Source organism: Anolis sagrei, chromosome 1 (genome assembly GCF_037176765.1).
Source record: "Anolis sagrei isolate rAnoSag1 chromosome 1, rAnoSag1.mat, whole genome shotgun sequence".
Taxonomy (NCBI): domain Eukaryota; kingdom Metazoa; phylum Chordata; class Lepidosauria; order Squamata; family Dactyloidae; genus Anolis; species Anolis sagrei.
The window spans coordinates 183,838,939-183,852,280 of record NC_090021.1 but is presented as its reverse complement, the minus strand read 5'-3'; the positions used below and the strand labels follow the sequence as shown (position 1 = coordinate 183,852,280).

General features: G+C 39.9%; 1 protein-coding gene across 1 annotated transcript in view; it reads right to left on the bottom strand.

Annotated features, from left to right (window-relative positions):
- The window catches only part of COL5A2 (collagen type V alpha 2 chain), a 154,224-nt gene that overhangs the window by 31,695 nt on the left and 109,187 nt on the right, over nt 1-13,342 (bottom strand). Inside the window, exons 18-26 of the mRNA XM_067470963.1 lie at nt 12,351-12,404; nt 8,775-8,873; nt 7,959-8,003; nt 7,769-7,867; nt 6,403-6,456; nt 3,642-3,749; nt 3,355-3,408; nt 2,766-2,864; nt 424-477 (exon numbers count right to left, since the gene is read on the bottom strand). Coding sequence (XP_067327064.1) covers nt 424-477; nt 2,766-2,864; nt 3,355-3,408; nt 3,642-3,749; nt 6,403-6,456; nt 7,769-7,867; nt 7,959-8,003; nt 8,775-8,873; nt 12,351-12,404 — 666 coding nt within the window. The remainder of the gene's footprint in view (nt 1-423; nt 478-2,765; nt 2,865-3,354; nt 3,409-3,641; nt 3,750-6,402; nt 6,457-7,768; nt 7,868-7,958; nt 8,004-8,774; nt 8,874-12,350; nt 12,405-13,342) is intronic.

Here is a 13,342-nt window from a genome sequence, read left to right as displayed (position 1 = left end):
TACATGTTTTACTCAATGAATTTGTAGCACTTTTTCACTTCTAACCTTGAAGCCGATCACAACAGAGAATGTGAATAAAATGAGTTTTAACAAGATTTCACCCTCAGACAAACAACAAACTGTACTAAACCATTATTTTCAAGTTGCTCCTGACATGAAAAAAATGTTCTACATAGAAAAAACTAGTTGTGAGTTTTCACATTATGTTCTTAACAAAATGATTCAAAGGAGGAAAATACAGTCAATATTGAGGCAATTATTTGCCGCAACTGTGGGAAACATGCTTGCAGCATAAAATGTAAAACTACATAAAAGCTAAAGCATATAATCATAGAGTTGAAAGAGACTACAAGGGCCACCCAGTCTAACCCCCATTCAATTCAAAGGTGACTAAAATACATATAGATCACTACATTTACTTACCAAAGGACCAGATTTCCCCTCTGGGCCAGAAACACCTGGATTCCCTGTAAGACCCTATAAAAGTAAGATGTTCAAAATCGTTATTAATTTAATTTTAGTTCTTTTTAAAAAATATTTCTGAAAATTTGAAAGTACAATAAAAATATAACAATTAAAAACAAATAAAGAAATATATTATATAAAGAAATAACTTTCACCGAAAGACAGAAAAATGACTTCAACTTTCTTCCTGTTGGTTAAAGAACAAGTATAACTCCAGTATACTTCCTTATCAACTGATCAATCACTTCTTCCGCCAGTCTCTTTCTTCTAAATCTTAAAACAACTGCAAGGCTTTTGTCCTTTTTTGGAAGAAAATCAATTCAAGAACTTCCAATCCTTTAGAAATTTATCTATCATTTTTTTTCCTAATCAGCACTTTAATTTTATTTTCTGATTCCTAGACTCATTAAATATCACATCTATTTATAATGTAACTGAAATGTTTCCATGATACTGCTATGTAACTTTGCCAATGGCTACCACCCAGTACACTTCCATGTATTTTAAGATACACATATGCAATGCTAAACAAAACTATCTTCCAAAGAGCACCACAGATATTTTAATAAATGTATTCCACATCCATATGTCATTCTTGGTTCTTGCACATACACATACACTCACTCTTAGCTGTTCACTTGGTGAATTGTGATTGTTGAAATTCAAGGAATAAAATGCCTAAGAATTTGTAGCAGCGAGAATGCTTCTTAGCCTTTGATCATTGATATCCCTTCCATTCTGTGTCTTGCTACTTGAATCCGAGGAAATTCCCTTGACAATAAGAGCCTGGTGTGAGCACTTAAACATTAGCTCAAGACCAGAGTTTTCAGTCTAGGATCCGGTCTGATTCATCACTTAGCTCAGGATGAGTACTTAAGGAGCTGGTTTAAAATCAATTCTAAGAACGCCTTCTCCATCGGCCTTTCCACATCCCTCTTAACTAATCTGGGCTTTGATATGGTTCTCAAAGCAATCAAACAGAGACCGTCGGACACTGCCTTCTGTAAGCTATGCTCTCATTCATCTGTATCTTGCTCCACAAGTGCTCTGTCCATATATTATTTTGGTCCTTTCCACGCAGCAAACTACTTAAAGAACTTGACTGTGGCCAAATACTACTGCCTATTTTCCAAAACAAGATGTAATGTGCTCCTGTCCGAACTGCTGCATGGGAGATTCGTGAGTATCCCATATAAAGAAAGACTCTGCCTATGTAACAAACAGGTAGTGTAATGCACCTACCAAATTCTAATGTCATACAGCTTCTATGAACAGGCCCAAGCACACACAATCAAAACTCTACTGAGAAACTTACTGGCTAGTCCAGTGACACTTTATGTGAAGTTTCTACTTGGTGACAATCTTCCCCATGTGACCTTTGCAGTTGCCAAGTTTTTTTCCATGGCAGCCGGGATTAGACAATTCCCAATTTTAGACACAGGACTGAAACATGCCAGTACCTTTGTAGCTTTTAACCTTTGTTTTTAGCCGTCATGTGTGGTATCAATCAGTTTTAATGCTGTTTTTAAGCAGTTGTAAATTTTATCCAATGATGTGTCTAATCAGTCAGCTTTTGTTAACCTTATTAACCTTGTATACCTTGTACACCTAGGGAGAAAAACAATCTTTGGACCATAATAAAATGTTGTTGTTATTGTTGATTCAACAATTCTTTTCGTATCTTATAGAAGTGTTTGTCGACACTGGCCCTGAACCTTCTGTTGGATTAGAAGTCATTCCTAGATGTCCAGGGATTTCTGGCCCATAATGTGTGGTAAAACAGGACGATCCAATTTTTCCATATGTTACATGAAGTCAGGAACTGCTCTGGGTTTTTGTTGAAATGCTGAAGCAGCCCCTTACTTTGTGGTGTGTGTGGATAGCTAGACTGGTTCAAATCCCAACTGATCCACTATCCAAACAGCTCAGCATCACCATGACCTTTTCCTTGTGCTCAGAGGTGGAGGGGGAAAGGGAAGAGATTGGGTTTATGTTGCCTTCCTATTCTAGCAGGAGACAACCATAGGGTGCCAGAGGACTCCTGTCCCTTGTGGAGTCTCTTTCTTGTCATCAGCAAAGGCACCTGGTGATGGGCAGGAGCTTTCCCAGAGCTCCGTGGCTGTCCAGAAGAGGTGATGAGGACATTCAAGGTAAGGTGATCATCCAGAAGGGCCAAAATAGTTTAGGCCCCACTGGATGGTCTGGACTCCATATTATCACAGCGGCAGGATGGAAACAGACAGTATATTGCCATCTGGATCAACTCCAGATGAACCTTAAGAGTGTTATTGTGTCCTTACCCTGGCACCTGGAAGGCCAGGTTCACCGGTGCGACCCGGATCCCCTTGGCTTCCTTTAGGGCCTGAAGCTCCTGCCAGTCCTCTTTCTCCTTGAGCTCCCTGCAAAGAAATCCAAGTAACATTAATTAGTGAAGATTTATACATAATTAGGAGGGGATACATGCAGTCAGATTGATTGCTATAAATTACTTCACAGTTATTCCACATGATATTTTGCAAAACAATTCAGAATTTCTTTCTGATTGCTTCCTTTTCTAAAGTATAATGAATCCTATCAGCCCATAAGCCAGCAGAATGAAAAGTACAATAAAATGGATTGGCTTTCACTACAAATCTGTATACACTCAAACATATGTACAGCTAAATCTCCAATTACCCCCTTTCTTTCACTAGCTTTATAGAATAAACACCACAGGACTTCATTTTAAATGAGGATTGGCTGTGGAAGGAGAACATGACTATATTAGTCACAAAATTCCATTATATAAAGACAGCATTTCTATTTACCTTGTCTCTTGTTTCAATTTCCATACAAATACACTATTAGAAGCAGCCTTTATAAAGCTCTTGATACTTCACGGTAACTTACCTTTGGTCCTGGCAAGCCATCAGAGCCTGGAAAGCCACGATTTCCAGGAGGACCCTGTGGAATCAAAGAATTACTATTTTATTATTTTATTTTATTTTAGTAGGTTATAAAAATCACTTCTGAACATAACATTAAGATTTACATTTCTGCAGAAAACAGGGATACATTACACACTTATTTTAACAATTGTTATACATTTCAGGTAGAAAAGAAATGTTTTTTTCTCAAGGCTGATCCAAGACAAATAATACTGAGACATTGTTTTGAGAGGTTGCTGCTATTCTTACCCGTTCTCCCAGAGGTCCAGGAGGGCCAACTGACCCTGGGTCACCACGGGGACCCCTTTTCCCTTCTTCACCAACAGGACCAATTGGGCCCTGGGGGCCATGTGGACCCTAATGGGGAAAAACGATTTTAATATAGAGTCACATTTCCACTCACATGAATGCAGAGACTGAAGCTGGCTCTACACTCTAGAAATAATGCAGTGTAATACTGCTTTCAGTGCCTAGGCTAAATGCTATGGAATCCCAGGATTTGTAGTTTTGCAAGGGCTAAGGACCTTATAAATCTACAACACTCATGATCCCGTAGCATTGACCAAAGGCAATTAGAGGCCTCACACTGCATTCATTCTATAATGTAGATGCACCCTTATTCTTACATAAAAGAGATACAAATATCTATCTAAAATAGAATTATTTTCTCCATTACCATCCACACATTTTGGACTACAGCTCTCTTAATTCCCTGCATACTGGTTATCCTGGCAAGATACTGATGGGAAAAAGAGTACAAAACATCTGGAGTGCATCAGGTTGAGGAAGCAAATCAAGTATTTTCTTAGCATTGTTTGCTTCTTGTACAAATTCCAACAGTTTCAAAAAACAACAGCAACAACAAAAACAACAACAACAATCAGGCAATTATGGAGCACTGACCAAACTGCATGAGAATTAATTAGTTCTATTGCCATCATTTGTATTTGTATATACCATATAAAATTACATTCTAGAAAGAAAGAATTGTCAAATGGAATCAAATTCAATGCATCATCCATCAGATGAATAGAAAATGTTTGTTTAGTATAGAGCCAGTTCTTACACCTTTCTATATATCTTCAGTTTCCTAGAGGAAATCTCCCTCTCCAATGCTTTAGAGACCAACGTCTACAATCAACATCATGCTTAGCACACAATTACTAACACAAATAAATAAAACGTCCCATCTTCAACAATGTTTGCCTGTTCTCTCCTACAACCACCCAAAGATTCACTCCCTTATAGAGCAATTTCATAAAAGCAGAGGGCAAGATGGAACTCTCTCTGCTGATAGGAATATTTCCACTCGTGGGATAATTGTTTATATATAGTTGTAAAATAATGAGCATTTATATTGAATTAAAAATAAGGGTAAGTAAGCATTGAGTGATGACTTCAATGTCAGTGGAAACTTACAGGAACCATTTGAGATGCTGAATCTTATCTACAAAATACATTCAGCACATTGAATTCATCCCTTAAAATCCAGTCCAAAACCCAAAGGGGATTAATCAACCCACTGATTTGGATGCCATTGACCACTCCTGGGATTAATAAAATAAATATTTGTTGTTGTTTATTCGTTCAGTTGCTTCCAACTCTTCGTGACCTCATGGACCAGCCAAAGCCAGAGCTCCCTGTTGGCCGTCACCATCCCCAGCTCCTTCAGAATCAAGCCAGTCACTTCAAGGATACCAGCCATCCATCTTGCCCTCGGTCAGCCCCTCTTCCTTTTTCCTTCCATTTTCTCCAGCATCATTGTCTTCTCTAAGCTTTCCTGTCTTCTCATTATGTGGTCAAAGTACTTCATCTTTGCCTCTAATATCCTTCCCTCAAATGAGCAGTCGGTCTTTATTTACTGAAGTATGGACTGGTTGCATAAAGCTTGCATTCCTACTCAAGACTGTCAAAGCCAACAAGACCCTTGAGCTGATGTGGGACGAATCACTACTTTTCCGCTCATCTCCTGGGTAATCCCATATAAACAGGATACAGATATAAATTGTTTGAAAAGGAGTGATGAACTATCCTGAATAATTAAAATATCTTCGGCCACTAAGGGGTCCAGAGCACTCATCTTAAACAAACACAGAAATAAATCAAGGAACCAACGAACACTAGTACTGTGCATTTTTCATTAACAACCAGAAAAATACTTGGGATTTGAGTCAACACAGCTTAACTTCATCACTCATTGGCTGCACCTAAGCCAAACTGTCACTGTATCAGTTGTGCATGAACCAGGATCCTATGAGATCTTGAAATTGCTTCCACCAGTGGAACCAAAAGGAAACAATATTACTCCTCCTGCACCCCATTCTGAAAGACCAGAAAACCCTCTAGAGCAGTGGTTCTCAACCTGTGGGTCCCCAGGTGTTTTGGCCTACAACTCCCAGAAATCCCAGCCAGTTTACCAGATGTTGGGAGTTGAAGGCCAAAAACATCTGGGGACCCCAGGCTGAGAACCACTGCTCTACAGAGAAAGAGTTCAGGTTGTATGAGGAGCTCAGATAGGAAGGGAAAGAGAAGAAATCCCATCACATCAGTGGATGGATACTGAGCCCCCTTCTACAGGGCATTTTTAACCAGGGCCCTTCTATACATGCTGTAAAACCCAGCAGTAACCAGGGTAAAAGGAGGTGATGTCTAAACAACTTTTATCCAAAGTGCGGAAGGGATCGGGTTAAGAGGTTAAAAGCATGTGTTAGAAAGGTACGCTTAAACTTGATTCCGTCTGAAAAAAGTGCATCTTTGCTTGGCTGTATATTCCTGCAATCATACAAAGCATGTGCTTTCCTCCCCCCCCCCTCCCCCATATTTTATTGAAACATCTATAAGAACTGCATTCCTTTGCTTTATTTTTTTTAAAATCAATGAAAAGATATATCAACAACTGGAAAAAGAAAAAAGACTGCATTCAAGTCAAATATGTAGTGCCCTAAAGATGGAATTGAATAAGAGGAAATACAAGGGAACATATATGCAAGTTTGAATTCTGAAGACTTACAGGTTCTCCCTTGGGACCTGCTTCTCCTTTAAAACCTGGCACACCAGGGTCTCCCTGAAAGTAAATAGAGTTCATTAAAACAATGTTCAGTAATGCTGTGTTTGTCAAACTCACATGAAAGCAGAGACTTAAGCTGGCCCTACTCTAGAAAGGAGAACAAAGATTTCTGTGAGGCATTGCTTATAATTTCTGGGCTATTTTATACACAAACCATTCTTAAGCAGCATTCACTTATGAAGAGGGACAGAAGAGATAATGCAGTGATGCCAGAATCTCCACCATACCTGTAAATCTTGTCTAGTACAAGCATCACCAGAGCTGATTTACAGGCCTTCTTCCCTCTCTTTCCTTTCTCTATTTTCTAGTCTTCCACCAAAAACCTAAAAATGTTTAGATATGCTATGAACTGTGCCCAGTTTCTGTTTCTTTTAAGAAATATTATCATGGCCTGAGAGGATGTCAGGTGTAAGTCCATCAACATCCACTGACCTCAAATATTCCTAAAGATAGTCCTAAAACCACAGGACTGAAGTTGTAACATGTAAAGTACAGTAACACTAGAGTTAATGCACCTATTAGAATAATGGGTCACCATAAGACAGTAGGATGAATCAAATGACCCTTGAGGTCTCTTCCAACTCTATAATTCTATAATATTATGCCTATTTTATTATATTTTTGGTTCATGGCTAAAATGTAATTACTGTCATTCTATGTAATCTACTCTGTAAAACTGATGCAGTTTGACAACAATTTAATTGTCATGGCTCAATGATAGGGAATCCTGGGAGTTACAATTTGATGAGGCACCTGTAGAGGAGGTTAAAGACCTTGCAGAACTACAACTCCCATCATTCCATTGCATTGAGTGATATCAAACTGCAATAATTCAATGGTGTAGATGAACCAGTTAGATGAACCCTAACTGACAAGGCTCACCTTAGGCTGGGTTTTTTGTTTGTTTGGCAATGTGTGTATTTGTTAACCTGTTAGGAACCACAAAACTGTGACTAGGAGTTTCTTCCTGGATGCATATGTATACTTAAGCTCTAGATTGGCTCCACTGATCTAGACCAATCCCTGGGTCCTCAAAGACTTCTTGTCTGGTTTTCCTGCCACTGGTATATTTGTGAGCACTCAATCCTTCAGCTCTCACTCCTAGCACCATAACTCTCTTCTGGTTCTAGGCTCTCTGCCTGTGGCTCAGCCATGATAGGCTTGCATGTAAAAATGACTAGAATCAATCTCACTTCAATAATTGAATCTACATTTTGTCAGGATGCAGTTACTTTGGGTATTATGCTGGCATGGCTGACAACAGTATTTTGATCTTACAGCATTCCCAACATGACAAAAGCATTATTACCATTTGTCCTCGGATGCCAGGAGGTCCTGTGCTGCCTTGTGGCCCTGTAGAACCAAGTGGGCCTGGTAAGCCAGGTGGTCCTGAAGTACCTGGAGATCCCTACAAGATATACACATATGGTTGAAAATACATATAGAATCGAAATCATAGTTTTAAAATAAATATGTGTTGGTCTGATTTGATTACTTACTGTTGGCCCTTTAGCACCCATCGATCCATCTGTACCAGGAGCACCCTAAAACAGGATACAATTTATCATTACAGCAAGGTAAGGTATTCACATGCAGACTTGTTCTCTATCAAATAACTATTTTTCACTGGAGACTGGGATATTCTTTACACTTGCAGCTTAACTAAGTTCGGTCACAACTTGGAACACTATCTGGCCTTGTGTGTTCCATAATCTACCTTTATGACACACACACACAAAGAAAAGAATAGGTGTTCTAGCACCTTATACTTTATTGTGCTGCAAACTTCCCTGGGTCCTTTCACACTACACCATTATGGCATTATGGGGATATTTATGCAGGCACTATAAAGTTGGGTATTTGCCCCAGACTCTGCGCCACTGGGATACAAGATAGCCCCCTCACAGAGACAGGGGATTAATACCTCCTTTCCCCTTCCCTCTCTGAGTCATGTTGGCATCCCTGCAAACATCAGCAATGGTACCCAAGCACAGCTAAAAGCTCATTGAAGTTCCACGGCTACCATGACAGCACTGACAGGAAACTGCTGTCAAGATGCCTCCAGAAGGCATTATTCTCCTTAAAAATAAGGTGCATGTCTTCCATGTTCTTGTTTCCATGTAATGTCCCTTTTCAGTCACAAATATGTAGACAAAGGTGGGGCACGGCTATTCATAGATTTTAAGCATCTAATGAGGATTCCTAAGTGATTGAAGTAATCTATGACTTTGACACTTTTTAAGCTGAATTAATACTCTTATGAAGCATAGAATATGCTGTTCAATCTTTCATTTTAGAACATCTAAAGAACTTACAGGGAGCCCAGATAATCCTGCAGGACCTGGTTGACCAGTTTCCCCTCTCTGTCCTTGTGGCCCTTCTGGCCCACGTGCACCTGTTGGACCAGCTTCACCCTGGAGAATTAAAAAAAGATTTTGGAAGGAAAACGTATTGATTAATTATAGTAGCCACCACTGCCACCAAGTACAGACCCTCATCAGCTGAATCTTTATTTAAAGATATTCTGTTAACACCACTGGTCGCCACTGGAGAGGGGCAACACTACCATTATACAGAATGAAGCAGCTGGTTAAAACAGCTGATGTCAGTAGCATTCCCCCTACTTTCAATTATCTCTAAGTTATCATAACGATAATTTTTATAATTGGGCCTGATGTCCTAACATATGGATTCTGTCCAGTCCAGTTGTATTCTTTTAGTTCAAAGGAAAGAGTGACATCTTCCCCCTCACTTTAGGCTGCAAAATGGTTTCACCCAGATCAGAGGAAAATTGTGTCCATGCCTTCATTCATTCCAGTTAATATATGCATGTACTGTTCTCTAGCTTTGTATGTTTTTATTTTCTATTTTAGGAATATTTAAGAATATCATTAAAACTTATAGCAAGTCTTATGGAATCAATGGAATCAATGTAACAGATAAATTAATGTTGTTTATAAAATAATTGGAAAACACAAGAATGGCCATCAGACTGGGAAAAAAATACCAAAAAAGGGAAATGCGAAAGACTGCTCCAACTTCCGTACAGTGGCCCTTATTTCTCATGCCAGTAAGGTAATGCTCAAGATCCTGCAAGGAAGACTCCAGCAATACATGGAGCGAGAGTTGCCAGATGTTCAAGCTGGGTTTAGAAAAAGCAGAGGAACGAGAGACCAGATTGCCAATATCCGCTGGATAATGGAGAAAGGCAGGGAGTTTCAGAAAAACATCTACTTCTGCTTCATTGACTATTCTAAAGCCTTTGACTGTGTGGATCATAATAAATTGTGGCAAGTTCTTGGTGGGATGGGCATACCAAGCCACCTTGTCTCTCTCCTGAGGAATCTGTACAAGGACCAAGTAGCAACAGTCAGAACTGACCACGGAACAACAGACTGGTTCAAGATTGGGAAAGGCGTACGGCAAGGCTGCATACTCTCACCCAACCTTTTTAACTTGTATGCAGAACACATGAGATGTGCGGGGCTTGATGAATGCAAAGCTGGGGTAAAAATTGCTGGAAGAAACATTAACAACCTCAGATATACAGATGACACCACTCTGATGGCCGAAAGCAAGGAGGAGCTGAGAAGCCTTCTAATCAAGGTGAAAGAAGAAAGCGCAAAAGCTGGGTTGCAGCTAAACATCAAAAAAACCAAGATTGTGGCAACAAGAATGATTGACAACTGGGAAATAGAGGGAGAAAACGTGGAGGTCGTGACAGACTTTGTATTTCTAGGTGCAAAGATTACTGCAGATGCAGACTGTGGCTAGGAAATCAGAAGACGCTTACTTCTTGGGAGGAGAGCAATGTCCAGTCTCGATAAAATAGTAAAGAGTAGAGACATCAGACTGGCAACAAAGATCCGCCTAGTCAAAGCCATGGTATTCCCTGTAGTAACCTACGGATGTGAGAGCTGGACCTTAGGGAAGGCTGAGCGAAGGAAGATCGATGCTTTTGAACTGTGGTGTTGGAGGAAAGTTCTGAGAATGCCTTGGACTGCGAGAAGATCCAACCAGTCCATCCTCCAGGAAATAAAGCCCGACTGCTCACTGGAGGGAAGGATACTAGAGACAAAGTTGAAGTACTTTGGCCACATCATGAGGAGACAGCAAAGCCTAGAGAAGACAATTATGCTGGGGAAAGTGGAAGGCAAAAGGAAGAGGGGCCGACCAAGGGCAAGATGGATGGATGGCATCCTTGAAGTGACTGGACTGACCTTGAAGGAGCTGGGGGTGGTGATGGCCGACAGGGAGCTCTGGCGTGGACTGGTTCACGAGGTCACAAAGAGTCAGAGACGACTGAACGAATGAACAACATAAAATAATATTCTATCATAAAAATAGTGTGCCCCTTAGTGTTCCTCATTATTGATTTATAAGTCTGAGAATCTATCTATCTATCTATCTATCTATCTATCTGTCTGTCTGTCTGTCTGTCTGTCTGTCTGTCTGTCTGTCTGTCTATCTATCTATCTATCCCCAAAATAGATCCCCTTTCCTTTCCTGTTTGTTTAGCCCTGACCTTATTTTAGTTCACATGCATTAAAAAAAAGATTATTTAATCCCTTAAATTACTGCACTGACTAATGCTGGGTTATTGTTTAGTGCAAACTGCCAACTCTAAATACAACATAAAACCTCTGCTGAAATGACCAGCCTGTATACTGTTTCCCTCCAAGGCCATGGTTACCAAATGTTTTAAGAACATCCGGCCAGGGAAAAGTTTAATTTATCTTAGCTTGGAAATGTACTTTATGGTCGACAGCTCCCAGAATCCCCCAGCCCACGTAGCACAAAGCCAGAGATATAAATCTTTACTCTTATCTTGAGAACAGTCTTCCATGTGTTGTTATGTTAACCCATGCTAATATATTGTTCATCTTAGTCTATCATAAAGACATCTCTTTCTAAAAGAGTTATAGGTTTCATAATTACAGAAAACTTTAAGTATCTCATTACTAGCAGAACTATGAAGAACAAAACAATCTCCAACTGACTGTGTTTTGCAGCCAAACAAAACAAGAAAGTAATATAAGAGGAAATTCAACCCAAAGTATTACAATGATGCAGCATTAAAACATGGATGAGTTGTCACTTTTCCAGTTCTTATAGCCAAAAAGAAAACCTTTTGCATGCTGTACTTAAATAAATAAATAAATATGGGTGAACAGCTAATTCCAACTCTGCATGACAACACCATATAAATACAACACCATATAAATGAGTATAATCTTAGCTGTTTGGCTTTTTCTGCTATTCATTACTTTGTGGCACAGAGCTCAAGCACACTGCCAACTCCCATTAAAATAAATTGTACTTTCAGCTGTTTTGGCTCCTTAAGGGATGTTAAAACTAGTTCTAACCAACAAAAAGACATCTCCAGCCATAGAAATGATCAATGAATATTATAACACGGCATACTTGAGGATATTACTAATTGTGTGTTATTTATTAGGTTGTGCCATGTTAATCTTACAATTATAATTATCTCAAAATTAGCTCCCCCAGTGTGTCCCCGTACCCAATGTACCTGTATAACCTTTGAGCTGTTCATATTGAGCACTTGGAAATGTTCCTTTTAAAATATGTAACTTCCAGAATTACCCAGTCCACAGGGCCCACATTTAAATCTGGTGGAACTTTTGCAGTCACATATTTTACTATTGGATGATCTGCACAATCATTTTAGTGGGAAACAAATGACTAACAGGCTTTTAATTTTATCTCACAGAAGGAGAAAAGTAGAATAAGAAATTATCCCCTTCTATTCACTGTTCACATTAAAGAACGAAAATTTCAGTGTCCGAAAGAATGCGAGAGAATGAAATGCATAATAATGGGGAAATGATTCCTGATGGCATAATTTTCTTTTAAATAAAATATCTTACCTTCATGCCAGGGACACCTGGAAAACCAGCTGAGCCAGGTATACCAAGGGGGCCCTAAAACAAGACAGTGAGACAGTGAGCAGCAGTGAGTAAGACAACATGAGGTTGATAAAATATATGTCACATATCAAGAAGGCAGCATGAATCAGAAGCATATTTGAAAATTCTTCTAGATGTATCATCCACTGCACAACTTTCCTTTTTACAGTGCTTTTCTTGATATTTAGCAACATGATGAAAGTGGCTCATTTACTGACATATCAGCTGGGCCCTGTATCACTCATGACAATTTCTCTATTCTCTTCATGTCTTCAAGTATGGAACAAGCAATCTTTGGTACATCTCCCGAGTAGCTCACTGCAACATGAGAGGCTTGAAAGAACACGTTTATGTTTCCAGCTTTCAGTTCTGTGAATAGTCGTACTGGAGAAAACTTATTCTGAAAGGACATGAATTTAGCTCCCCTGCATTTCACCCATACTAAGAGAAAATGACTTGTCCAAGATCATGCAGCCGATTTCCTTGGTCAAGCGAGGATTCGAACTCTGGGCTAGGTAGAGTAGGAACTATAGCACCAGGTATTGTCCACACAGACCCCAGGCATTGTGGAGGTGGGAGAGAGCCCCCATCAGCCAAAGGCTCCATCCTACCCCCCCCCCCCCCGCATGTCACAGAGGTCTCCAACTGCAACATGGGTCCTCATGTACAGTGAAGTTGGTTGGGGCACCAGAGTGTTGAGGGAGAGAGGAGGAGACATCTCCCACCTCTCACTCTTCCATTCCTATAATGGCCAGGACCCCAGGAAATGCAACTGCACATAATGCCCAACAAGTAGGACCCATGTTGTAGTCAGAAACCATTGCAAAACAAAGAGATAGAAGGAAGAGGATTGCTATCCTTCCCAGATGGCAGCTGGGTCAGTTGTGGCTGGTTTCATTTTGAACCAGCTGTTTCCATGGGTCCAAAGTCAAGGCATAGTCTAAATTCTGTGC